At 39.3% G+C, this 27697-nt stretch overlaps 5 protein-coding genes across 6 annotated transcripts; 2 read left to right on the top strand and 3 right to left on the bottom strand.

Moving 5' to 3' along the window:
• The first annotated feature begins 566 nt into the window (after window positions 1-566).
• LOC120416266 (solute carrier family 12 member 9) lies at window positions 567-14278 on the top strand. Of its 2 annotated transcripts, none has more exons than XM_052707602.1 (8): window positions 567-855; window positions 6218-6579; window positions 6643-6777; window positions 10821-12447; window positions 12502-12879; window positions 13034-13112; window positions 13170-13300; window positions 13533-14278. In XM_052707602.1, exons 2-8 carry the CDS (start codon window positions 6276-6278, stop codon window positions 13729-13731), a joined length of 2853 nt encoding a protein of 950 aa, XP_052563562.1. In that variant the 5' UTR covers window positions 567-855; window positions 6218-6275; the 3' UTR covers window positions 13732-14278. The 2 variants fall into 2 exon arrangements, with proteins under 2 accessions (XP_052563562.1, XP_039433904.1); XM_039577970.2 differs by having other exon boundaries at window positions 13016-13112.
• Window positions 14086-15611, bottom strand: LOC120416267 (zinc finger matrin-type protein 5). The gene is made up of 3 exons (XM_039577971.2): window positions 15431-15611; window positions 14606-14743; window positions 14086-14546 (listed from the first exon to the last, which is right to left on the bottom strand). The coding sequence occupies exons 1-3, from the start codon at window positions 15555-15557 to the stop codon at window positions 14302-14304; spliced, it is 510 nt and encodes a 169-aa protein (XP_039433905.1). The 5' UTR covers window positions 15558-15611; the 3' UTR covers window positions 14086-14301.
• An 81-nt stretch (window positions 15612-15692) lies between these two features.
• On the top strand, window positions 15693-16638 carry LOC120416263 (exosome complex component RRP40). The gene has a single exon (XM_039577966.2). The coding sequence runs from the start codon at window positions 15803-15805 to the stop codon at window positions 16517-16519; it is 717 nt and encodes a 238-aa protein (XP_039433900.1). The 5' UTR covers window positions 15693-15802; the 3' UTR covers window positions 16520-16638.
• A 579-nt stretch (window positions 16639-17217) lies between these two features.
• On the bottom strand, window positions 17218-26422 carry LOC120416265 (cilia- and flagella-associated protein 57). Its single transcript, XM_039577969.2, has 7 exons — window positions 26074-26422; window positions 25926-26009; window positions 20000-20907; window positions 19406-19941; window positions 18879-19349; window positions 17505-18821; window positions 17218-17446 (listed from the first exon to the last, which is right to left on the bottom strand). The coding sequence occupies exons 1-7, from the start codon at window positions 26244-26246 to the stop codon at window positions 17312-17314; spliced, it is 3624 nt and encodes a 1207-aa protein (XP_039433903.1). The 5' UTR covers window positions 26247-26422; the 3' UTR covers window positions 17218-17311.
• Window positions 26423-26586: 164 nt separating this feature from the next.
• Window positions 26587-27479, bottom strand: LOC120416264 (gamma-secretase subunit pen-2). The gene is made up of 3 exons (XM_039577968.2): window positions 27299-27479; window positions 27118-27222; window positions 26587-26844 (listed from the first exon to the last, which is right to left on the bottom strand). Exons 1-3 carry the CDS (start codon window positions 27357-27359, stop codon window positions 26705-26707), a joined length of 306 nt encoding a protein of 101 aa, XP_039433902.1. The 5' UTR covers window positions 27360-27479; the 3' UTR covers window positions 26587-26704.
• Between the last annotated feature and the right edge of the window lie 218 nt (window positions 27480-27697).

Genomic DNA, 27697 nt, shown 5'->3' with positions numbered 1-27697 from the left:
TACTAAATGTCTCGATTTTCATACTTTTTGTTAATTATCTTTTAAAATAAAATACTTAACATATGAAAACTATATATTTTTGGTGCCCAAAATTCCTGCTGAATCGAATGGTGTACTTATCTCCATTGCAAATTTTTTGAGCAGTTTTCATTTTAATAATATTCTAGACACATTTTGTGCACCTAATCAATCAATACTTTTATCATAAATAATCATTTTATTGCTTAAAATTGAGTTTTTCTGAGGTCCCATATTCAAATACATGGAAGCTGTCATTTCTAACACCATTGGCCACCTAGCGGCCATTTCAAGCAAAACAATGTAAAAGGACCGAAGCCGAAGTGTAAACAAAGAGTCTATCCTGCTCACGTCAGTTGATGTTTACATTTGGCACGAGCAGGATAGACTTTTTGTTTACACTTCGGCTTAGGGCCTATTACAATGTTTAGCTAGATTTCAAACTGGATTCATCTATCGTGCACACCTTTTTACACAGTCCTCCTTGCGCTTTCAGAACAGCCGAGAAACGTCCGAAACGTCAAACGTGTTTTTTGTTTGTTGTCATTCGTCATTCCTTCGCCCGAGCTTGGCCCGTCCAGTTCGCTGTTTCTGCGTGGTCCGCGGTTTTTCGCGAGTTTTTTCTTTCTTTTTTTCTCCGTTTTGCTTGGCCACCGTGGAAGAATTGTTACGCCGCGGATTTATTGTAATCGATTCCTGCCGATTGCACAATGTGCGGCAGTGGTGTTCTGTAAACAAAAGCAGTGCAGTGATTGACGGCTGAAACAAAGCACAATTTTATTATCAGTGGGAGGTGTAAACAAAAACGCGAAAACAGTGGGTGGCGTAGCGCTAGCGGTATGTATAGATATTGATGACGGAGTGGAATCTTCTGATCTGATTGTGGGGGGCCGACCGGAAGTGGACTGTTATCGAGTTTTGGAGAAAATGTTGATGTTTTCCCGTGAGCGCAGTAAATTGTGCTGTTACGAAATAGATGCGGGGCGATACTGTCTTAAAATGTTTTTTTTTGTCTTTTCTTTATATTGCAATCTGGTTCACTGGAACAGCTGGTTGTTTTGCCAGTTGCGTTTCGTCTTTGCTGGATTTGCTGTGTTGAGCTCATCAATCGCCACGGCTTGGCTTTAGTACATGCAGAAAGTTCGCGCACCAATACATATTTCGTGGCGCTTGCAAGCAAAGAATGTATTAAATATTTAAGTGCCTAGTTATCAGCACAAAAATCGATTGCAAAGAATATTTGAACAAAATAAAGCTTTTGAAATTCCAAATCTGGAGACGCTAATAATAATTTTAATGTTTTTCGCCTGGAGCACTATTCAAAAAAATACAATAAAACTAGAATCCACCGACACAATTATGCTTTATACTTTTAAAGCTCTTCATTACTTTTAAAACTTAAATCATCAATCTAAGCCATTTCAGATCATTGTTCCGAAGCTTCATGAACAAATTTTGTACCTTATCCGTAGTAGCCATTTAAAGCTTTTTCATATAAAACATTCGTTATATTTTCCCCAATCAACAACAATAACATCAATCCAGACCCGATTGAATATTTCTTTATTTTCTAATGGTACAATGATGCAATTGCAGACTAATAAACAATAAATATTTTTTTTTTCAATCGATTCAAGAGTATTTTAAATGTACTATTAAAATTCTTTGCAAGTGTATTGTACAGAAAATATCCGACTTTATTTGTAAGCTTTTTTTCTTTTTTTTTTTTGTAAAATTTGGAAAAAGATGTGCCGCCGAATGATCAAGATGATGATTTCGAGCCAAACATTTCATAAGGGCACAAAACCAAAAACCGCGATTCGAGAAAATCGTTTGCAAAAATTGGACAACTTGTTTCAATTCCTATTTAAAAAAGAAGCTTGACTGATGGTATTTTAACTGATGATACGCTAAAACACATCATTATCCTCAACTCTGCTTAAATGCTTCTTAATTTTTGTTGATTTTCGCAATAAAACTCGTAATTTAAAAAAATCTCGTTAATAGGCCCTTTTAAATTCCAAGTGTTGATCATAATGGGCCCTTTCTAAATGCAATTTCGAAGAGAGTGCCCTTTCACTAAAACGCTGTCACCGGATTGTTGTTTTGAATGATGTTTACGGGCCCTTTTGTTTAGTTGTTTAATGAGGAATTCAGTAGAAATTTTGATAATTGGTGAAGTTTTGTGATTGAATAGTCTAGATAAGGTATGTAAAACATAAAAAATTTTCATAAGTGTACTGAACAGCAGCCACGGGACCGTATTAAAAATTATTTTTTGACGAAGTTTTTCTCTGCAGAAATCTTTGGTGGAAAGTAAACCAAACTTTTTTTTGAAGTGAAGTAGTGTTAAGAATGTATGAAAAGTTCACTTCATAACACAAAAAGTTCCTCAAGTACGAGAAACTAACGTAAAATAAAAGGGCACATTTGAACATATTTTTTGGTTTGCAGTGAACATGGTTATGTGCCCTTTTGTGTTTTTGATTTTTTCAATAGGAAATTGTTTGTTATCAATATGATTCTTGGATGGAATGGTGGTATAATCCCGAATGTTTACGTTTTGGTTTTGTGCCCTAATGAAATGTTTGGCTCGATTTTTGCCTTTTTCAGCTTACTGACGAATGGCTTTAAAATCAATCGAAAAATTAACTTCTCAGTACGAGCTCTTAGACCAACTTTCACGTATACATATCGACTCAGAATCAAATTCTGATCTTTTTTTTGTAAGAAACCCCATTATGTTATATATTTAAAAGATCTTTCCAACAAGCCCAAAACATCGAAAATCTGATAACACTATCAAAAGTATTTAGCACATAAGTAATATTCATACACTTTTTTTAGACCGGATCTCAGCTATTTTTAAGAAAACGTTGCCCGGATCTTTCATGCGACCCATCGTTGGATAGGTAAACCAATCCAACGAGTCCAAAAGTTCGAAGATCTGATAACCCTATCAAAAGTTACGAGCACTTAAGGACTTAGGTGTTTTATCTTACGGCCGGATCTCAGGTATTTTGATAAAAAAGATAAGCGGATCCATCAAGCGACCCATCGTAAATTGTGTGATCAAAAGACCTTTCTGTTGAGCCTAAAAGATTAAAGATTTGATAAACCTATCAAAAGTATTATAATGCGAGGATGCCATGCCATGGATAAAGTAACGTTTTTTAAATTCCTTTTACCGATTTTTCGTGCGATTTTCGTGGAGTTTTGAAAAAAAAAATCGGAAAAGGTCGGGAATCCGATGCATACTTGTCTGAAAATTATTTTCTATCGCTTGAATGATTTTGTACAATTTTCAAATTAATTTCACTCCATTCTTTTTTGGCGACTAACTTTAAATTTAAGGTTCCTTTCACTATTTTAACCTATTTAAGACTATTTTAGACATTACATAAAAATTACATACTAATAAATAAATTGGATGATTAAGATGGCAAGCATTTGACACAGATTTTCTTAATAATATTTTTTTATGAACCACAAGATTTTTTTTTTGATAAGTTTATCATAATCAACAACAAAACTAATGCAAAACCAATATGAAAATAAAGCCTAATTTCAACGACTATGGCCAGCGTCAAGTTATGTTTCTGTTTCATCTTGTTACATTACTTGAATATTTGGAAACAATTCCATTTTGAGTTTGACAGTAGTTTTTTTTTGGGTTGAATATTTTTAAAATGCAAATGTTAAACTAAATTTATATTTGTTTTAATTTTCCTCAAACTTTTTTCTGAGTATGGGTTAATAACGAAAAAGTTCCATACATTTTTCGTTCCTAATAAAAAAAATTAAAAACTTGTTGAAAATATGCAAAGTATTAAGAAATAAATGAATTCTTGACATGTTTGTTTAATTAATCACAAATATGTTTGAAAGTTTTTTCTCTTCGATCATTTCGCATGAAATTAGTGGTTTACATGGAGTCTTATCATTCCAGATTTTTTATTGAAAAGAATTTAAACATTTAAATGCTAACCACGCGATAAATCAACATAGGGTAAACAATATTTAAATTAACTAACTAAAAATGGAACCTGGTAAAATACATACTTTAAATAAGAAATGCCTATTATTTGAGGTTCTGGATAAGTCGGGAATTTGAAAATGGGATTTGAGTGGTAAATCTATTAGAAAAACTGCGATTGGTCAAAAAGTTATTCCAGTAGGCTTATACTGCCGTTCTACGCATAATTGTCCCATGTCAGTTTTGGTCGATTTTGACTGTATGACATTTTTAAGTTTAGTTTGATGTGTACTATAAGAAAAACACATAAAATCTGGTACTTTGTTCGGAAACTCATTAAAAACAACACCAAGTCTGTTTGTCCCATCGTTAAACTTCTACGCATAATTGTCCCACCAAGTATTTTCTTACACGGAATCATTAGTTTTACTAAACATTATGTCTTGTTTACCTTTTGTAAAGCAAGAGAATCACAAATAAAGGTGATAAACTGCTAGCTGGGGTGATTAGGGACACATAGGGCGAATAGGAACCCACGGGACAATTATGCGTAGAAACACAGAAATCGGTCGAAAAATTTCAATCGCGTTTTTCTCAGTTGCACTTTTTTGAACATGGGACAATTATGCGTAGAACGGCAGTATAGTCCATGAAAATCTCTAACTTTTGACTCGAAATTTTGCCAAAAAAGTAAATTTTAAAAAATATCCTGTATCTTTTTGGGATCAATTCCTAAAATTAAACAGTTTTGTCTTTTCCATCTATTAAATTTTTTTATTAGGTTCTTTAAACAAATGTAAATATTGAGTGTATCCCACTTACTCCGATGGACGTTGAGATATGGTGTGAAAGGGATACACTCAATGTTTACATTTCTGGACTTTTTTTTATTAGGTCCTATAAACATATGAAATACAAATGCTTATAGGACCTTTTTTTAAACAAAAATGAAATAAACTCTGGATTTGTTTATAGGACCTAATAAAAAAGTCAAAATATATCCATGAACCACGCTAGTATGGGTGTTGGAGGTTTCTTTGATAAAAATGTCAAACCAATCCCGAATCTTTAGGTCAATTATTGAAGTGCTCCAAAAGAACTTTCAAATGTCCGTTTCATTTCACTTCCCTTTGTCGTAGAGGAGTCAGATTTGACATGAGTTCATCGCATGTATAGACAAACAAACACAGACAATTTCATCGCAGCACCTCGATACGACCTATAGAACAAACCGAGCAAAATGTACAAAAACTACCTTTTAATTGTTAAGATTTTAATATTTTAAAAAGAAGTCAACATTTCGTCGCCGTCGTGCTATCTTGTCGTACGTGCATTTTGGGCCAAATTGAGTTAAGAACGCCATTTTGTTCAGCTCACAATGCCTCACCTTTTGACCTTCACAGATCCCCAAAATTCGATTTCAATCCTGAGATATTCAACGAAATCCGAAAAAAAACTCCGTGCATTTTTGTCACTTTACATATGAAAGTAGTTTCAATCTTGTCGTGCTATCTTGTCACTCCCTGAAAATTGATGTAAGTGCGACAACTGGCCAAAGGGATTTTAGGTCAGAACGCGTTTGACGCACGTACAAGTTAGACTACCGTAAACATTTGTAATTATAACTCGGGACTCCAGCAATCAACTTCAGCCAAACAAAACGTGTTTGTTATTGTTTACATTGCGTGCTTTCGTTTTTGCTTATTCAAGGTCAAACATGCGACAAGATAGCACGACGACGTCGATTTAATCAATTCTTGTCAATATTACGATTCGAATCAATTTTTAAAAGTGAAAAATCATTATTAAAACATGTGCCCATTTGCTCCTCGCAACTACACAATTTTTTCATTTTCGCGTCTGCTTTTCGCATTTCCATTCGCGCCCCCTTCTCCCTACCGCGAATGTGCCCAACACATAATGACTCCGGTGGGTCGTCTACAAGTTTATGCTTTCTGTTCTATATCGACACTACCAACACACCACCCCAGTGAACCAGCCAGCAGCGATTTAGTGAGATCTCACTTTGTTCCGCTCAGTGACTCACTTTTCGAGCAGCAAGCGAGGTTCGTCACTTGACCAGACGGCTGCTTTGCTTTTCGAGGGCGTATTCTCTTGGCGCGGGGACAACATCACCATAATCAGCTGTTTGCTTACAGTGCTGTGAACCCAACTCCCGGTTTTGTCGTTTCTAACGCTATCCCGCTTATTTACCTATTTCAGCGCCACTCAAATTAAACGAGAGAAGCCTCATCCACGTCAGCGTCCAGAGCGCCACGCCATGATAGCGGCCAACAACGTCCGCAGCACCAACAACGACCCGGTCGAGTCGTCGGAATCTTCGCCGATTACGGGCACGACCGCCAACGGCCATGGCTCGTCGCGGCTAATTCGCCAGTTTGGCAGCCTGTTTCAGTCGGCGGCGGGGGCGTCCTCGGCCCAGAATGCCGACCCGGCCGGGTACGTCGAGTTTGGGAGCATCTCCGATCCGGAGACGCAGTCCGGTCGGACGCTTGGGACCTTCGCGGGGGTGTTTTGCCCGGTGGCGCTGTCCATGTTTAGTGCGCTGGTTTTCATCCGAGTTGGTAAGAAGAAAAGAAAGAATCAGCAGCAGGCAAGCTCTAATTGATTAATGTTTGGCCGTACAGGATTCATCGTCGGCAATGCCGGGCTGTACGTCACGCTGCTGCAATTTGTGATTGCTTATGTAATTTTGCTGTTTACTGTTTCGTCCGTGTGCGCCATCTCGACGAACGGAGCCGTCGAGGGAGGAGGAGTGTACTGTGAGTAATGCAATTCTGATTAGGTTTGAGATTGTGGGACCAGTTCCTGAAATCTAGTTTAAGGATTTTTTTTTAAACATTTCTAGAGTTTTTAAAACAGGTCCTACAAACATATGAAACACAATAGCTTAAAGGACCTTTAAAAAATCTCTAAATTTGATCGTTGTAAATATTTTTCATAGTTAATGTCGCCGCCCGATTTTTTGGACTAATTTTGAAGGAGGAAACCCCTTCCCAAATCAGGGGGACAAAAAAAAATGAAAAACTTTAAAATTGTAAAGGAAATAGAAGTCAAATCAAATGATAACAATCCGAAATGATTTTTCATCAAATGTTGATACTTCAAAAAATATTTGCATCGGCCTTATCGCAATTTCATAAATTTGTTTTTTTTTAAACTGAGTTGTTGAAAGATTCTTCATTTGCTACTAGACATTTGATTCCGACCGGGTTTGCTCCCGAGCCTCGCAACGTACGTGACTTACCCGGTACAAAATTCTTAAATTCTATAATTCTAAAATTCTAAAATTCTAAAATTCTAAAATTCTAAAATTCTAAAATTCTAAAATTCTAAAATTCTAAAATTCTAGAATTCTAAAATTCTAAAATTCTAAAATTCTAAAATTCTAAAATTCTAAAATTCTAAAATTCTAAAATTCTAAAATTCTAGAATTCTAGAATTCTAAAATTCTAAAATTCTAAAATTCTAAAATTCTAAAATTCTAAAATTCTAAAATTCTAAAATTCTAAAATTCTAAAATTCTAAAATTCTAAAATTCTAAAATTCTAAAATTCTAAAATTCTAAAATTCTAAAATTCTAAAATTCTAAAATTCTAAAATTCTAAAATTCTAAAATTCTAAAATTCTAAAATTCTAAAATTCTAAAATTCTAAAATTCTAAAATTCTAAAATTCTAAAATTCTAAAATTCTAAAATTCTAAAATTCTAAAATTCTAAAATTCTAAAATTCTAAAATTCTAAAATTCTAAAATTCTAAAATTCTAAAATTCTAAAATTCTAAAATTCTAAAATTCTAAAATTCTAAAATTCTAAAATTCTAAAATTCTAAAATTCTAAAATTCTAAAATTCTAAAATTCTGAAATTCTAAAATTCTAAAATTCTAAAATTCTAAAATTCTAAAATTCTAAAATTCTGAAATTCTAAAATTCATAAATTCTTAAATTCTAAAATTATAAAATTATAAAATTATAAAATTATAAAATTATAAAATTATAAAATTATAAAATTATAAAATTATAAAATTATAAAATTATAAAATTATAAAATTATAAAATTATAAAATTATTATATTATAAAATTATAAAATTATAAAATTATAAAATTATAAAATTATAAAATTATAAAATTATAAAATTATAAAATTATAAAATTATAAAATTATAAAATTATAAAATTATAAAATTATAAAATTATAAAATTATAAAATTATAAAATTATAAAATTATAAAATTATAAAATTATAAAATTATAAAATTATAAAATTATAAAATTATAAAATTATAAAATTATAAAATTATAAAATTATAAAATTATAAAATTATAAAATTATAAAATTATAAAATTATAAAATTATAAAATTATAAAATTATAAAATTATAAAATTATAAAATTATAAAATTATAAAATAATAAAATTATAAAATTATAAAATTATAAAATTATAAAATTATAAAATTATAAAATTATAAAATTATAAAATTATAAAATTATAAAATTATAAAATTATAAAATTATAAAATTATAAAATTATAAAATTATAAAATTATAAAATTATAAAATTATAAAATTATAAAATTATAAAATTATAAAATTATAAAATTATAAAATTATAAAATTATAAAATTATAAAATTATAAAATTATAAAATTATAAAATTATAAAATTATAAAATTATAAAATTATAAAATTATAAAATTATAAAATTATAAAATTATAAAATTATAAAATTATAAAATTATAAAATTATAAAATTATAAAATTATAAAATTCTTAAATTCTAAAATTACAAAATTCAAAAAATATCGTGAAATTCAGAAAATTCTGAAAAAAAATCAGAATTTCTAAAATTATAAAATAAAAATCAGCAAATTCCACATTTTTTTTGAATCATAAAATTCGAAGAATTCCGAAAATTCTAAAATTATATAAACTCTAAACATTTAAAAAAAAAAGAAAATTCTAAAAAATGTTAATTTTTTTTTAATTCTGAAGAGTTTCCAGGAATTTGCTTATTTTCCGAATTTTCTAGATTTACAGATTCCAGAGTTTTAATAATTTTCAGAATTTTAAAAAAATTTAAAATTGTTTAGATTTTAAGAATTTTTAAAATTTTCTGATTTTTTAGAATTTTTAAATTTTTTTTTAATTTTTAAAATTTTCAGGAATTTTAGAAAATATATCAATTTAAAAAAAAACTCGGAAAATTAAAAAATATTATTTTTAATTAGAAAATTTGTTAATTTAAAATTTTTGAAATTGAAAAAAAATCAAAAATTTAACAAAAATCTAAAATTTCATAACAAAATTTAAATATTTTTTAATTTTAACAAATTAAAAAAATATACAATTTCTGAAAATTAAAAAAACAGCAAATTCAGAAAATTCAGCAAATATTGGTAAAATAAGTAAAATAAGAAAATTAAAAACATTTCGAAAATTCGGATAATTCTAAGAAATCTAAAATTCGAAAAAAATCTAAACAATACAAAATTTAAATATTTTTTTTTAATTTGAAAATTTCTTTAAATTCAAAAATGTAAAGCTATAAAATTCCAAAATTGCAAAACATTAAAAATCCACATTTTAAAAATTCTTGAAGTATTATTTTTTTTCTTAATTCGAAAATTTCTAAAAATTCAAAAATTTTAAATTTCTGAAAATTTAAAAAATGCCTTAGTTTTAATTTTTTTTAAAAACTTTAAATTTTAGAAAATTTTAAAAATTCTGTTAATTTAGATAATTTAGTAAATTCTGTAAATTTTGAAAATTCTAAAATTATTGGAAGTTCAGAAAAAAAAATCAGAAAATTATGAAAATTATGAAAAATCCTAAAATTCAAAAAATATCAGAAAATTCATAAAAAATCAGAAAATTCATGAAAAAATGAAAATTCGAAAATTTAAACAAATCTTTAAGATCTGAACATTTTCAAAATTCTGAAATTCTAAAACGATAAAATTCCAAAATCCATGTTTGTTTTCCACCAAAAAATCCACGTTTTGAGCTTAGACTTAACATGGTAAAAAATCATTTGAAAATAAAAAAAACTTTTCAAGTTTTTCAACCATTGTCATAAAATGAAACTTTCGTGAAATTGCTGATATTATAGAAAAGATATTAGAAAAAACCTGAATTTGGTTATGTTACACATGACCAATATGACAACGACCTTTGCAAAAGCTGTGAAATCTACTTTAATGAAAATTCAAACATTTTGTTTTAAAGTCCAAGTATTTTGAATGAATGAATGAATAGTAGCCTGTCCCATTTTTAAGTCATGTTGAGGAGCCCACGTGGTGACGCTTCCGCCTCGTAAGCGGTAGATCGGGGTTCAAATCCCGGCTCGGACCAACACAACTGGTGCTCTTTTAGGGAGGCGACCTATGGAATGTCAACATTAACCTTAACATGTTAACATTAATTTGAGAATGAAACTGCCACTGAATCTGCTTTGTAAATGCCGGCCCCGATATTCTTCAAGGGTGATCCCTTCAGGAACTGGGAAAGATTTACTTACTTACTATTTCTACGCCCGTTTTGAATGTTATGTGCGATTATCAGCTGCAATTCGACAAAAAGCTAGCAAATTCGGTTATAACTCAGTTTTCGTTACACTTTAATCGATATTTTACTCATATAACTCTTTTTTTCCAGAATTTTTTTTTCAGAATTTCTGTGAAAAACTTTTCAAATGCAAATTTTATTTTCGTATTTTTTCGTCGTTTAAAAAAACCTTTTTGGCAACACTCCCAAAATAATGTTGATCGTTCCAACGTACCGTTCTTGTCCCTCTATTCCACAGTCATGATCAGCCGCACGCTCGGGCCCGAATTCGGCGGCTCGATCGGGACGCTCTTCTTCCTGGCGAACGTGGTCGGCTGTGGCCTAGCCATTTCCGGCTGCGCCGAGGGCATCATCCAGAATTTTGGCCCGTCGGAAGCGGGCGCCGAGGGTGGTTCCATCCCGGATGGGCGCTGGTGGCGCTTCCTGTACTGCAGCTCGATCAACACGCTTATGCTGCTGGTGGTGCTGATCGGGGCGGAGATGTTCGCCAAGACTTCGATGCTGATCTTGGGGGTGGTGGTTGTGTGCTTGGTGTCGACTTATATCAGTTTTTTGTCGAAGGGCCCGCTGGATGTGGCCATTCCGCTGGAGAACGATTTGGTGCAGAACGCGACGTTTCGGGTGAACGGGAGCTACACCGGATTGAGCATGCGAACGCTGGCGGAGAACTTGGGCAGTCATTACGGGCGGGATTATACGTCGCACGGGAATGAGGTGAACTTTGCGGTGGTGTTTGGCGTGTTGTTTTCCGGGGTGACGGGGATTATGGCCGGGGCGAACATGTCCGGGGAGTTGAAGAATCCTTCGAGGAGCATTCCGGCGGGGACGCTGTCGGCGGTGCTGTTTACGTTCCTGTGCTATATTGGGCTGTCGGTGCTGATGGCGGCGACGACTTCGACGTTTTTGCTGCAGAACAATTTCTTGTTTCTTGGGCCGGTGAATTTGTGGCCGACGTTCGTGACGATCGGCATTTTGACGGCGACGTTTTCTACGGGGTTGAGCAATTTGATCGGATCGAGTCGCGTGTTGGAAGCGCTGGCCAAGGATAAGGTGTTTGGATCGCTGCTGAACTTTGTGGTGAGAGGGACGTACAAGAGCAATCCGATCGCGGCGGTCATCGGGAGTTGGGTGCTGGTTGAGGCGATTTTACTGATTGGTTCGCTGAACACGATTGCCCAGATCAACTCGGTGTTGTTCATGCTGTCCTACTTGGCGACTAATTTGGCCTGTTTGGGGATCGAGATCACGGGCGCGCCGAACTTCCGACCAACATACAAGTACTTTACGTGGCACACGGCCTTCATTGGGTTGGTCGGCACAGCCGTGATGATGTTCGTCATCAACCCGATCTACGCCTCGTCCAGCGTGATCTTGTGTCTGCTGTTGGTGATCGCGTTGCATCTGTTTTCACCGGCCTCGCAAGGCGTCCAGTGGGGATCGATCTCGCAGGCGTTGATGTTTCACCAGGTCCGGAAGTATCTGCTGATGTTGGACTCGCGCAAGGATCACGTAAAGTTCTGGCGTCCACAGATGTTGCTGCTCGTGTCGAGTCCGCGATCGTGCTGCCCGTTGATTCACTTCGTGAACGATATGAAAAAGGGTGGGTTGTACGTGATTGGGCACGTCAAGCAGGGCGAGTTCTCGGAGAATGACTCGTCGAACGATCCCACGATCGAGGAGTACACGCAGTGGCTGTCGCTGATCGACCATATGAAGGTGAAGGCGTTCGTGGAGCTGACGCTGGCGAAGAGCGTGCGGGAAGGTATTCAGCACTTGATCCGGATTTCTGGTATGGGCGCCATGAAGCCCAACACGATCATTTTGGGATTCTACGACGAGGAGATGTCCAAGGACTTCTTCGAGCAGTAAGTTGAGGTGATCTACACTTTTCTTATAGATGCTGATCGTCCTTTTTTCAGTGAAAACTCCCCCTACCGGACCGGCGAGTTTGACGACAACGGCATCAAGCTGTTCCCGTACCGGCGTAACGACGAGCAAAAGTCTCTGCTGACCGTAGACTACGTCCAGATCATCGACGACGTGCTGCGCATGAAGAAGAATATCTGTCTGTGTCGGCACTTCCACCGGCTGGACAAGCAGATGATCGCCAAGAGCAACCACATCCACTACATTGACGTGTGGCCGGTGAACATCTTCGAGCCCAAGAACGAGGATCCGTTCGACGTGGTGTCACTGTTCATGATGCAGCTGGCTTGTATTATTAACATGCTTCCGGTTTGGAAGCGTCTCGAGCTGCGGGTGTTCCTCTGCGAGTCGGAAACGCAGGCGGATGCGAGGTAAGATCGTGTGGTCCAATTGCTTTCAACTAACATTCACAACTTCACCTTTTCTGCAATGCTTCTCCCTCTCTCTCTGCATCTCTCTTTCTCTCGCACAAATCACTCCCGTTCTGTCCGCGTCGTTTAATAACAGTCATTTCCAAATGAATAGTACTCCCTTTGAGCGCCCAGCGGAGTACCGGTTGAATCAGCTGCTGAAGTCCTTGCGCATTTCCGCCTCAATTCATCAGGTAACGTTCTTCGAAAGCCGAAATTCGATCAAATTTATCAAATCGTAATTTGTGCAGATCCCGGAATGGAACAAGGATATGGACTTCCCGCGGCACCGCAACATCCTAAAGCAGTTCACCAGCAAGAGTGACAGTAACCAGCTCATGACGGAGGAGAACATCAACCGGTCCAAGTTGTACATGCAGAGGTAAGATTTTGTTTAAACTTCGTTCCCATAGTATCCTAGCTCGGATGGCATGTCGTCAAATTTCTGTCTAGTCAGTCGAAATAAGTAACACAACAGAAGTCCTTCCCATGTCAGCGTTGCGACTGCTCACAATTTCTCTCTTAGCATCGCTGATTGGAAGGCACGCCGTTTGGTGGCGGTCAACCATGTTTGTTCATGCTTTCTTTTGTGAAAAACCTCTTTTTTCCCACAGGGTCAACCAAATCATCCGGGACAAGTCGAACGCGACGGCCGTGACGTTCATGTACCTGCCGGCGCCGCCCAAGGTGGGCACGATCGACTACAAGGAGCGCTGCCACCACTATCTGGACCTGCTGACGGAGCTGACGTACGACCTGCCGCCGACGATACTGGTGCACGGCATCAACGCGGTCACCTCGACCACGCTGTAGAAAAGCTTCTCCAAACCTCCTCCAGTGATGAGTTAGGTGTGACACTTTCCGCTAGAATAGTAGTTACTAGAACTGTTCCCGCCCACCTAGCGAAATTCTCTTCCATTAACCTCTAGAGCTTCGCCGTAGGCACATTACGGCGCGTTTAATGAATACGTTTTACGTATGTAGCAAGCATTTTTATTATTTATTACATGTTAAGTACACACAATGATTGTCACTTTTATTTAACTCTTCTCTAAGCGTACTGTGCAACGTCTCAATTCCTGGTGGGAACCATTTAGCTGACCTCACAAAACACACTCCCGTTTTGAATCGATGGTGCAATTATGTGCTGTTGTCCATTGTCGTTGATTGGCAAAATAAGTATTAAAGAAAAATCTATAACAAATATCATAAACTGATTGTGATTTACTCAAAAGCACTCGGCTGCAGATAGCTGACACATACATGATATATATCTGAAAGTTTGAGAGATAGTATACTGATGGAACTGATAATAAATAAATCTATTAGATGTCTAATATATATTTTAATACAAACATAAGTTTATTTTTTCATTTTCGATGACTATCCCCACCGGGCAAACCCTCCGCTCGAATCGATCCGACCGGGGTCAATCTCGCGCAGCGACGGCGGAAGATCACCGTCCCGAAGCTCCTCCGAATAACTCCAGAATGGTTTGTACTCGGTTTGCTCCTTGGCCAGCCTGGCTTCACGACGTTCCAGAAACTGCTGCACGATGTTCGGGGCATTCGTGAGCTTCTGGAGCGTTTCCTCGGTGCGTTTTGCCTTCTGACGAGCCGTCCAGTCAACTAAAATTGGTCATTGCCTCAATATCTGGTGACAATAAGAACTTGCAAGCGTTACCAACCTTGCTGACCCAGTCTATCCATTTCCGCGGTCGTATAGTGATTAAAGCGACAGTTTGGCCCAAACTGGCACTCGGCTCCGGTCATTAGCGTGCGACATTGTTTCTTTCCACTTGCCTCGCTCAAGATGACGCTCGGGTCTGTTTGAAGAAATGGGAAAATTAACTTCTGGACACTTTAAATCTATTTTAACCAGTAGATGAAGCGTGGAGTCGAACCGTGTCTATGACAAAATCTGGAGCAACACTTGAAAGGGGCAATACGACATTGCTCTTACGGCCTTTCGTCCCATTTAAACGCGTGTTATAAAAGGCCGTAAGAGCAATGTCGTACCGCCCCTTTCAAATGTTGCTCCAGAAATGGTCCTCTTGCATCTAGCTCGAAATTCACATGGGCACAAATTCCACTTTTCTTTAAATGGAGTCTTGGTTGACCTCAGTTGATTCCAAAATTGCTTGCGGTTAACCAATCTGGCGTTGGCCTGGGCCCGTAACCTGGCCTTTTTTGATTCTAGAACTGCTTCCGGTTAACCGATGTGGCGTTGGCCTGGGCCCATAACCTCTTGAAAGAAAAGACGTCCCCTAACCAATTTTGATTCTAAAACTGCTTCTGGTTCACCGATATGGCGTTGGCCTCAGCCCATAACCTTTTGGAAGCAAAGACGTCCGTTTAGTCCGAATTACAGAATTGGAATGACACTTTATTTTGTTTGCTGCAGCCTACATTGATCAAGGATTACTATGCTCAACATTTCCCTACTCTTCACAGTTAGCGACTCCATGCCCAACAATGAATGAAATTTGAGTGTTTTCCCCCCCGAGTCGAACCTTTGAACCTCTCGTAATACTCCGCGCGGGCACGACAGTGCGGGATCCCTTCGTTGTGTTTTCGCACAATGCTGGGATCCCGCTGGATGTGCTTCTCGCAGTAATCGCAAAAGTACTTTTTTCCCATTAAAAAAGATAGTGAATCTGTTGGAAAACTGAACTGAACTGATGCCGAGTCGTATTTTTGTTTGACAACAGTAAACATAGAAAATCATCTGTTGATGTTTTTATAAACAAGACGCCATCAGACGTTTCGGCGAGAAACGTCAAAACAGTTGCGGCGCGGTTCGACAAAAACAAAAACACGCTACCAAAAACGGTTCCAAATCGGATTAATTTTACGGAATAACTTGTCGAGAACCAATAGTGACCATGCTAGCGGAGGTAAACGGAACCGTCCTGCCGGGCTTCCACGTCCAGGAAGCGATCGAGCTGGCCAAAAACAACAAAAAGGTGGTTCTCGGACCAGGGCTCCGGCAAGACCGGGACGACCTGGTGCTGGTGTGTAAAAGCGGTGTCCTGCGCAAGAAGCCCCCAAACACGTTCTGGGTCGACTGCCACCAGAAGCGGTACGTGCCGAACCGGGGTGAAATCGTGATCGGAATCGTGACGCAGAAAGCCGGGGACATATTCCGGGTGGACATTGGCGCAAGTGAACCGGCCTCGCTGTCCTACATGGCGTTTGAAGGTGCAACTAAGAAGAACCGGCCGGACGTCAACGTGGGTGAGGTCATCTGCGCGCGACTGTTGATTGCCAACAAGGACCTGGAACCTGAGCTGATCTGCGTGGACTCGCACGGCAAGAAGGGCAAGCTGGGAGCGCTGCAGGACGGGTTCGTGTTCAACTGCAGCATCAATCTGGTAAGGAAGATTTTGAACCCCAAGTGTCCGTTTTTGGACCTGCTGGCGAAGGAGCTGGCCTTCGAGATGGCCGCCGGAATGAATGGGAGGATTTGGGTTAAGGGGAAAACGGTAAAGGAGACTATTGCCGTGGGGAATGCGATTCTGGCGGTGGAGTTCAAATCAAACGAGGAACTCAGAGAGCTTTGTGACGATATTGGGGCGTATGTGGCCGGGTTTAGCGTTTAGATCTAAATAGACGATTGTTCATATGAAGAAATGGTTCGATTTCTGGAAAGAAAACTCCTTTATTCTACTGGTTTTGTACTTCACATTGCTTACTTTGTATAAAATTTCTAGATGAACTACACCCAAACGAAAACCACCTGACATCCAATGCTACTACCCAAACAAAACATTAGTTGACATAAAATGCGTACACAATGTCATATTTTTGCTTTGGGGTCTGTCATTACATTGAATGTTGTTTTGATCTTGATCACACAAAATCTTTCAATCGGCATTGTTGGGAATTTACTGCTCCTTAGACCATTCAGCTTCCCAAAAACCGTTTAACTTCAAGCGAAACTTCAAGCGAAATTTTCCCTTGGGACCATCCATAAACCACGTGGACACTTTTTTGGGAATCTCAACCCCCCCCCCTTCGTGGACAATTGTCCATACAAAAAAAAAATCTTGTTTGTATGGAGCGTGGACAATCGCTTACCCCCCCCCCCCCCCCCCTAATGTGTCCACGTGGTTTATGGATGGTCCCCTTACCCTCTTCAAAAATTCAAACTTGAACTTGGATAATCCTTGCATGAACATGACGAAATCCAGTATGCAATCCGCTAAAACCACAATCTCTAAGCGAAAGAGTGTATCCTGCTCACGTCATTGTTTACATTAGGAGTGAACAGGATATAATGTTTGTTTACAAACTCACATTTGCCCATTTACATAAGAGTACATTTACATCCATAAAGAGTTTAAAATGCTTCAAAAACTAAAATCATACAATTTAGGTTGAACACAATCCGCTCATCTGCCGTTATTTTTCCTGTTCATAGCCACAATCTCCGAGCGCAGATTCTGATTCTCGTTCGACAGTGATTTGACGACCTCTTGCAGTTTGGCGACCTGCTCACGATGTCTAGCCTCAAGTTCGTCCTTGTCCTGCAATTAAAAAAACTCTAAAAATAAAACCACAATCCCAAAATTCACCCAAACGCACCGCAACGGCCTTTTCCAGCTTCAGCTTGGCCTCGCGCGGCGAGATCGCCTTGCTGGACAGCCCGAGCAGGGCTTCCATGCGCGTACACGCGCGCTGCTTCTCGTTCAGCAGTTCGCGCAGCTTGTTCAGCTCCCCAAGCAGCTCCATGTTCTCCTTCATCAGCTTCATCGTCTCGCCGGTGTCCTTCTTCTGGTTGCCCTTGAGTTTGGCGTTCTTTGTGAGCTTCTCGAGGTGTTCCCGCTGGCGGAGGAACTCGTTCTGGACGTCTTCGTCCAGCGCGAGGGTCTTCTGCAGCTCCTTGTCGTCCGAGTATCGGCGGCAGAGCTCCTTGATGCCACGCTTCAGCTCGTCCGGCTTCTGGATCAATCCGGCAACGTTGTAAATTTCTCGACAAACTTGCTGGTATTGGTGGCGCGAGCTGCGGAACTTGTTCCGCTCCTTACGCAGTTCCAAGTCGGCGCCGTAGTACTTGTCTCGTAGTTCCTGCAGCTGCAGTGCCAGCTGCTTGTTGTTCTGCTGGAGTTCTTCCAGTTTCTTCTCCATCTCGCAAATAACTTCCTTCTTTTCCTTGATTTCCCGCTCTTTCGGCTCGATCTGACTCTTCAGCTCGTTGATCTTGTGCGTCTGAACTTGCTTGTACTTCTCCAGCTCTCCGTTCTTCTTGCTCATCTCGTGCAGCTTCCTCTCCTTGTCTTTGATGACCGCTTCTCGATCACTCAGCTCCCGCTTGAGATCCTCGATATCCTTCTGATGTTGACGGATCGCTTGCTGGAACTTTCCATGCTGATACTGCAGTGTTTCGATTTCCTTGCGATAGCTTTCCGCTTCCCTACTGAGCGTTGAAAACTTCTTCTTGAGCACGCCGGCTTCTCCTCGCCACTTCATGCAGTTTTCCTCCTCTTCCTGTAGCTTCTTCTCGTAACTGAGCTGCAGTTCTACCTTGATCCGATCGTTGTCCACGTCGACCTGTTTGCAGTACTCGTCAAACTCCATCCGCTTGCGTTCCATCTCCTTCAGCAGTCCGTTGATGATTTCCTGCTTGTCGTTCAGCTGTTTCTTGTGGTCGGCATCGAGCGATTCGATCGTGTCCTGTAAGCAACCCGCAGAACGGCGAAGCCGAATCTCGTAGTCTTCACGCATCTGGTCCATGCGCTGCTTCATGTTGGTCAATTTGTCGTACTCCATAATGATCTTCTCGTGGAACTGCGCCTCCACATCCATCAGCTCCTTCTGGTGCTCCTCCTTGGCTTGAGCAATGTTGGCCGTCATCAGGTTGAACTCCTCCAGGTGAGCCATCTCCATTTCCTCGTTCTTTTTCTGTAACCCAAAACAAAGTCGTCAAAACTCCTTCTACAAGGTCCCCAATCAACTCACCTTCAAGTCCTCGATCGCTGCACAATAGTCCCGATGAATGTCCCGCATTTGCTCCGAGTGGAACGCATCGCCCTGCTTCATCTTGTATTGAAACTCCATGATCTGCTGCTGGATGCGGGTCTCCAGCGTGCGCACGGAATCGTTCTTGTCCACCAGCTCCTGGCGCGCAATCAGAATATCCGTACAAGCACCCAGCTCCGGCGCTTGCGGTGCCGTTCTACCCTCATTGTTCAAAATCTTCCACACAATCAGCGTCCCATCGTCAGCCGCCGTTACCAGCGTGCAATCGTTGTACGTAATGCAGATCTTGGTTATCTTGGTGTTGAAGAACCGAATGTTGCTACAGTTGCCGTTGCTACCGTCCACATTGTACAGGTGACCCTTCTCGGTGCCCACAAACATGATCGCGTCCGATCGCGACAGTCCAATGTCCGTTAGGGGCGTCAAGTCTGGGATTTTGAACTCGCGAAGCTGGAAAGTAATGTCTTGTTAACGAAACTCTGGTTCTATAACATAAAACAACTTACAATATCCGACTTGCACATCTCCCGAATCAACCCCGTATTGGTGATCGCGAACACCGAGTGCGCATCACTCGTCAACGCAAGCGATCGGTAGTGAATTCCCTTCTGGACGATCTCCTCCATGCGCTCACCGGTGACGACGTTCCACTTGTAGATCGCTCCGTCGTTACCACCCGAAGCGAGTATTGCGTCGTCCGTGGACCACGACAAGCTCAGGATCGTACCGTTGTGACCTTTAAGCGTTTGAACGACCTCAAAAGTGAAGATGCATATCAGGCTGATGATCTTGCCGTGAGCGGCTGCCAGAAGGTGGCCGAGGTTCGAGAACTTTAGCTGGGTGCAGTTGGGAAAGTTGAACGCCTTGGTAACCTTCAAGTCGTCCAGCTGTATCTGCATCAGGCGGAGCAGGTCGATGAAACCAACGGCAGCGAAGAAGCCTGACGGATGGAGCGCGATCACCCCGATCTCAATCTGGAACTTCTTGACCAGCTCTACCTTCATGCTTTGGTAGTTCCACAAACGAATCGTTAGATCTTTGGCTGTAAAGAAAATATTAGTTACCAATGATCACATTCAAGTAGTTCAAACGAATCTTACAAGCAGTCATGATGATCGGCTTCCACGAGCAAACCGACAGCCCGACAATCCCGCTGACGTGCAGCGACTCTCCGAGGTGTCGAAAGACCAGTTCGCTAATCTTAAGCGTCTCCGGCACGAACAGCATTCCGATGTAGATCTGCGAGTGCTTGGTCGCCACCACGATCGTGTCCTGTTCGGCGTTCACGGCGACGTTCATGATTTTGTACGACTGTTCGTCGTACAGCGTAACGGGAATCCGAATGACCGACTTCTTGATGAAGGTGTAGTTCGAGGTCTTCTCAAACACGTGCACGGCATTGTGGATCGAGTACAGAAATCCCTTGTCGAACTGCGTCAAGCAGAGCACGTCGCGGTTATCCTTGTTCAGTTCCGATCCACTCGGTGTAGACGACAGCTCACTTTCCGTTTCCGCCGACAGGTCGATGCGCTCGATCTCGTCTCCTCGCAACTTGAACTTCAGCTCTCCAGATTCAACGATGATCAGCTCCGTCTCAGCCGTTCCAGCAGCCAGTGCTTCCGACGTCAGCCACGTGATCGAGGTCACCTGCAGGTTGTCGCCCTTGATCGTTCCAATCTGGCCAAAGCCCTTGTCCGTCTTGTTCATGATCTTCAGCATGCAGTATCCACCGACGGCCACGATCGTGGCATCGCTCGGGTTGCACGACAGGATCGTGGCCTGACCCTGTTGGCTCGAGTTTGAAGCCCGTCCGATGATGAGAGATTCGTTCTTGTCGAACGAAAAGATCGATAGGAAGGCATCCGGTTCGACCGATAGGACGGCTATTCCGCGCGAGTCAAACGTGAAGCAGATGTTGCCGATCTGGGTGTTTGGGCAGTCCGGGGGCAGCTGGAGGGTTTTGCGCTTACGCAGCGTTGCAATCTCGTAGATGTTGATGAGGGATTTGCTGAAGGATGAGGCAGTTTAGAAAAAATAGACTGTCAGAAGATTTCAAAACATGAATTTTAATGCAAAGTGACCAGTGGGAAAAGGTAAAACCGGGAAAAAGTTGGTAATTTAATGCCACCGGAAGCAAACCGGAAAAAAACGATCGAAGTAGGTTGCGCTGCGGGTCGGACGCAAATTTTTGTGCTCCTGTCATTTTCATGGAGTTTTCATTTTTTAATGTTTGAGACAAAATTTAAATGTCTTCAAAATTATTCGAACGGTTTGTGAATGTTTTAATACTTGTGCACCTGGTGAAGAAGGAAACTGTTTTGTCCGCGCCGGCCATCAACCAAGTGAATTACTAAATTCGCCTTACGGACAGTTTTGTACCGGACGGCGCTGGGTGGCGATTGCTATCAAATTTTGGTCTGAAGAAGACTAGGTGGAGCTGAGGAATTTGGATTTGTGCTTTCCGCGGCATAGACCAGCTGTTTGAGATCGTGTTGTTCAAACCCGGTGAGGAATTTCCTTTTTGCATCTTTATTGAATTTTCAAGTGTTGCAAGAGCGGCCGTGGCTGACTGGTTACGGTGTTCGCTTTATAAGCGAATAGTTCTGGGTTCGATTCCCATCGAGAAAGTTAAGGAAATATAAATTCTTGAAATTCCTGAACATGAACAAAAAATCAAAATTGCTCAAGGCGAGGTTCGATCCCCCGTCCAGATTCGCGGCGTTATGAGCTATGACTGGAATTAGGAATACTGTTACTGCTAACAATTATATACGCGCTGGATCTTTGTCCATTTGACGAGGGTCCGGAAGTTCTGAATAACGTTTGGATCAAATTGATGCAACCGTTCTTTAGGGCGGGGCTTGTCGGTTCAGCGGAGGTACCTCGCGCTTGGCTAGTCAGCGTAGAAATGGGTCATCGAAGCTCGGCAGAGCTAACACCTTCCAAATGCCTATGCGAGTTATTTGCATGTATAGAAAAAAATCTAAAATACATGAAAACAACTTAATTTGTAAGAAGCGGCCGCGTGGTCCCGTTTGATTGGTTGCACACACACACACACACACACACACCGGAAGCAAACCGGAAAAAAACTCGTGAATTCGGCTTACAAATCGGGATTTTATAAAAAAAAAACAATACAAATTCCACAAAGAAATTAATTCAGCAGTATGTTTGTTCTCTACAAGAATATTATTCTACTGGTAATTCATTGTCAATATTTCCGAAAAACTATGTTCAACATTGTATAATAGAGTCAAGCTTCCTGGCTTTGATTTGTATTGTTGAGGATCGCATGATAATTTTAGCTCTTGCGAAATTGTTTTTAAAATTTCAAAATAAGTTTCTAATAAGCTGCCAGTTTCCCCGGATTAAAATTTTAATTCAAACCTTTTTGATTTCAATAAGCACATTGAACAACCGAATGAATTTATCCTTTGCATTTTAAAAATGAATTTCTATATAAATTGACTGGTATTTTTATAATATTATACAGTTTTTTCAGTAAAACATTTGGTGTCATTATTTAAAAAAGTTTTTTTTGTTATTAATTTCATTTTGGACAAATTGTTATTATTTTTTTTACAAATCATTTTAAAGTAATGATAAATCCTCAAAAAAGCCATCTCTTATTTTATTTGAATCGATGAAAATTTCAGTTGTTCAGGCTTGCGAATGAGCGAGCGCTCACAAAAGGCGTGCTCGCTCCAGCTGGAACGTGAGTTTTTATCAGATAGCTCGTGCTCGCTCGCGCTCACTGGAGCGCTTTGCGCTCAAGTGAGCTGGTGAGACAAAGTAGGTAGTTGTTTTTTCCTGTTGAAGCAGCTGCTTTCTCAGCACAGGCAGCAAAAACAAATAAGCCAGTGGTCAAACAAACAAAAGTAAGCAATCAAATGGATTTGGAAAAAAACATTCACGTGAAGAAATGCACTGTTTTTTTTTTAAATTAACATTTGACCAATTACATTGTATTGCTTGATATGTACAAACAATTTAATTTATTGAGAAATTATGTTTATTTCATGTTTTAGAATCTGGATATTTATTTTTTTTAAATGTCCAAAACCCCAATTAATTTTTGCTTTTTGGGTGTTTTTGTATACCCTGAATAGGCGATTCTTAAAAACACAAAAAAAGCAAAATATTCAGTTTTGGTTTATTGTTCCTTTAATAAACCCAAAAATAAGCTTTAAAAAAGTTACAATCTTCCCTAATATTCGGAACATTCTACCCTATTTTCTAGAATAAGAAAGAGAAGGACTAGCTTTACTTTTTTATTATTGACCCTGAGTTAGGCCATGACTCTTTTTACTTGGAAGACGATATTCGAAGAAAAACGACAACTGGTAGTATCAAGTGGTTAAGAAGCGAAAAAAATCACCAGATCACAGACGGGATTCGAACCCGTACCACCCACGTCTCTAGCGGGGTACTCTACCCTTAAGCCACCGTGATCCTTGGGATTCTAGTTGTCCCAAGACACCAAAGTAGTGTTCAGCTGTAGATTTGATCGCACAACCACGCCTCTAATCTAGTTCTTCTTTTCGCTCTCTTAACCTTCTTGCTACCGTCGTTATTGTCGCTCTCTTCTTGGTGAACATCGCTGAGCAGTGTTTGATAGGCCATTTGCTTTATCGAGGGTAGTTGGTAGTAAGGATTGCTACTCATGAGCCCTCTCAAAGCGTGGACTCCTGTTCCTGCTCAGTACAGGCTTGTATCTTGGTATACAGAATTGTTTGTTACTTTTTTATTATTGACCCTGAGTTAGGCCATGACTCTTTTTACTTGGAAGACGATATTCGAAGAAAAACGACAACTGGTAGTATCAAGTGGTTCTCAGCGATGTTCACCAAGAAGAGAGCGACAATAACGACGGTAGCAAGAAGGTTAAGAGAGCGAAAAGAAGAACTAGATTAGAGGCGTGGTTGTGCGATCAAATCTACAGCTGAACACTACTTTGGTGTCTTGGGACAACTAGAATCCCAAGGATCACGGTGGCTTAAGGGTAGAGTACCCCGCTAGAGACGTGGGTGGTACGGGTTCGAATCCCGTCTGTGATCTGGTGATTTTTTTTTTCGCTTCTTAACCACTTGATACTACCAGTTGTCCTTTATCTTCGAATATCGTATTCCAAGTGGACTAGCTTTATTTAAAATGTTCAGCCGTTTCCAATCACTTAACGATTTATTAAACGAAATGATTTATTTTAATGGTAGCTCATTCTGACCCTCACTCTGGAAAGGTAATTAAACTGTTAAGGTACATAAAACAGCTTAAAATTATATTTTAATCAACCAAGCTCTTAACACTGAATCGAACTTACCAGAGCATAAATCTTCTTGAATTATTTTTTTTTTTCAAAGGTGTCTCTGCTTACCTTTATTTTTATTAAGATAATATCTATGCAGCTGCAGATCTTCAAAATGATTTGACCTTTGCGTATCCACTCTATTATTCAAAAACATAGTTAATGAAAAAGAGCTTTTCCAATTACTATAACAAAAAAATAGTGGAATGTTCCCACTGCCCTGCTGCGCCTTAAGCAAAAAAATCAATCAGAGTTGAAAAAAAAACTTTCTCAAAACCGTAAACCGATAAGCGATACTTCCAAAATGAGCGAGCGAAATATGAGCGCGAGCGTGGAGCAAACGCGAGCTGAAAAAAAAAACGGAACAAACGTGTGCTAGTTCGCGCCGCGCTCCTCACGAATGGGCGAAAAATGAGCGCTCAAGAGCGCGTGAGGATCACAACACTGGTTATCATAAACACAACAAAAGATTTGCGTTCAGTAATATGTGGATGGTAAAAACATATTTATTTTTTTAGCCCGTTTTTTTATTTGTCAAGAGTGCTTCACAATTATGCATAATTGATTCTTTTTAAAATTATTCTATTTTGTCCTTCTCTTGCCAAATTTATTTTTTAAATATTCAATAAGATCCCAAATGAGACGCATATAGTACAAATCACGGTTGAATGGAACTCCAAAACTCTATAATGTTATAAAGAATACGACATTTGAATTGATTACTTATTAATAGGCTTAGTACCAATTATAAATTTTGTTATGATATCATAAACTGTTATTAATCTTTTAAACAAAAGTGTTTTTTTCAAGAAGATTCCCTAACATTTTCTGTTATTTTAACAGTAGGTATTTGTTATTGAAATGGCATGAATTTTGTTGTTGCCGTCTGCCCGGGCATGAAGAAACTTTTCAAGCTTCATGGATATTAGGGTTTGTGATTGATAAGGGAGCGTTCTTTTATTATGTAACGCAATAGTGAAGAAATGGGAGGGGGATCGAAGGCCGTGTTACGCTCCATACAAAATTGTTAAAATTTGTATGGAAATTTTGTTACGGGGGGTTTTGAAAATTCGATTTTTTGCGTTACGTAACAAAAGAACGCTCCCTAACCGATCAAAACTGATTCGTTTACAACTTGTGCTTGCGAATTTTGAAAGCTGGGCTGAGAAATCAAAGTATTGAAAAAATATCCGTAGCAAATGTATGCATCTAAAAAGTATTAATGGTATTAAAAAAAATTGCTAATTTAAAGAAAACTGGAAATTTTAAAATTGAAACCGGGTCGCCTTGATTATAATGTGAATTTTGTAATTTTGTAAAGATCAGTTTTTTCTGTATCCATCCATAAACCACGTGGACACTTTTTTCGAAATCTCATTTTTTTTGCCGTCTTCTGTAAATTTGGAAGATGTGTAATAACTTACGAGACCATCCTTAACAACATTGGACAGGACACCATGCCATGAGATATTTTTGTATAAAAAATGTAATATAAATGTTAGAAAAGATTAAATCACCCCAGTACCAGCGAGGCAACTTATTTCACGCCAACACTCTGTGCTGGAGAATTCCGCAAAATTCCATTCCTCAAAAATGCATCGAAACGTGTTCTCACACCACAACGACCGAATACACACTGGTTGCAGCCATTGCCCCCAAATATTGCCATAGAATCCGGTTGGCCTTTATCGATTTAAGCCCGTGAGAGCAACACTCACTTGTCGGCACTTTTCTCCGAAACTGCAATGAACTTCCGATCCGGACTTATTACTATCCGCTCCGGGTGGTAGTTTTCCGGGAATCTGAAAGAATTAAATTTGTTTTAGGGTTGAGTTTCATTCAAAAATTAAGAAAAACGCCTCAAACCTAAGAAACTTCTGCTTGTTGGTGCTAAAGTTGTGGATGGCCAGCACGCCCGCCACCGGATAGATGATCTCCTGCTTCACCGTAAAGTGCACATTCCCAAGGATGTCCGTTCGGAGACCGAACACGTTCTTAGGTTCGATCGAAATCGGTTTGGAACGGGACTCTTTTTCCATGTTGAAAAAGAAAATTCCTCCACGGAACAAGCGAACAAAAGGCACGTCTTATCGATCCGACTTCCGTTGGAAAACTGAACCCAGGAAATGAGGCCAGGAAAATAAACAACTATTGTGCAACCTGACAATTGGGGGCGGGAGGCATCTTAGCAACGGTGGAAATGCGACTGCTGCGTTCCGATATGCCAAACAACAGCTGGAGCGGAAGTCACGTGCAACAGGTTCGCGGGCTCCTCGTGAAAGTAGAGTTGATCGATTGACACCGGCAGTGTCGGCGCGTGACTCATTAGAACTAGGTGGTTGTGAACTTGAAAATAGCAATCGATAGTCACCTAGTTTCCGATGGTGAACTTTATTGAGAGTCGTGGGTTGGCAATAGATTTTATAAATAAAAGAAAATAAATTCTTTGTGAGACATGTTGAAATCTTAAAAACTAATCAGTGCTTGATCTTTGATCTCAAGCTCGCCCAAGTGGAATGATGAAGCTGATGCTGTCCGCGAAATCTCCCCAGTCGGTACGCTTCAGCTGGAACGTCGTCACCCAGGATAGGATGGCCACCAGCCAAATGAGGGAACCAATGCCGGAAAATATCACATCTGGAAGGTTAAACAAATTAAATGTTGGTGACGTTTGGCCTCCTAACTTCGTTGGATTTTAATTCAGGAAATTCAACAAAAAAAAGTAAGAATTGCATGTTGGTATACCGTCATCTGGGGCGAATCGGGACTACAGTCTGAATAGGGACAGCAGGTTTTAGAGCACTTAAAAGCTTGACATTTGGAAATCGATGCACTATTTTTGTTAATCTGTGTCTGCTCTATCCGAATCTATTAAAAACTATCAAAATATTTTACAGTAACAAAACCTACACTTTTTAATCTCCTTCTGCTCATCGTACGCCGGCTTTCGGAAGGCTTCACTAAAGAACCAGCAGGTGTTGATGGCCCACACGAACGGAAGCAGCGCAAATCCGACTAGGAAGTGAGGAAAAAGTTGACTCATTGTTACTCATAGTGGGAGAGTTTGTGTCACAATTTACAAAAGAATTACCTTTGAAGTACCATTTGCAGAGGTACAACTTGCGCTCGTTGGGAACTCGTGCCAGATCCATTGTCAAAAGCTGAAGCTATCGAGTTTTGCGTTATTAAAAAAACAGGAAAGGTTGTTAAAGTTAAGATTCTTTGGAGAAATTGTGATTCCGATGACGGAATGGAAAACGTAAACAAGGCAGTTTGCTTACCTACCAGCGATTGTCACTGTTTTGTATTGAGGTAGAAAGTGTAACGACTCATAACGTATTTGAGATACAGAAGAGGTGTGCACATGTAACGCTTCGTATATTGTACTAAAATGGCTGAAGCGACATCTTTGAATGTTATTTTGAACTTTGATACAGTTGTCATGAAAATCCTGAAGATGTCACTCTTAAAAAATCGAAACAGTAAATTA

The sequence above is a fragment of the Culex pipiens genome, chromosome 2 (assembly GCF_016801865.2).
Source record: "Culex pipiens pallens isolate TS chromosome 2, TS_CPP_V2, whole genome shotgun sequence".
Classification (NCBI taxonomy): Eukaryota; Metazoa; Arthropoda; class Insecta; order Diptera; family Culicidae; genus Culex; species Culex pipiens.
This window is presented reverse-complemented; position numbering and strand designations above follow the sequence as displayed.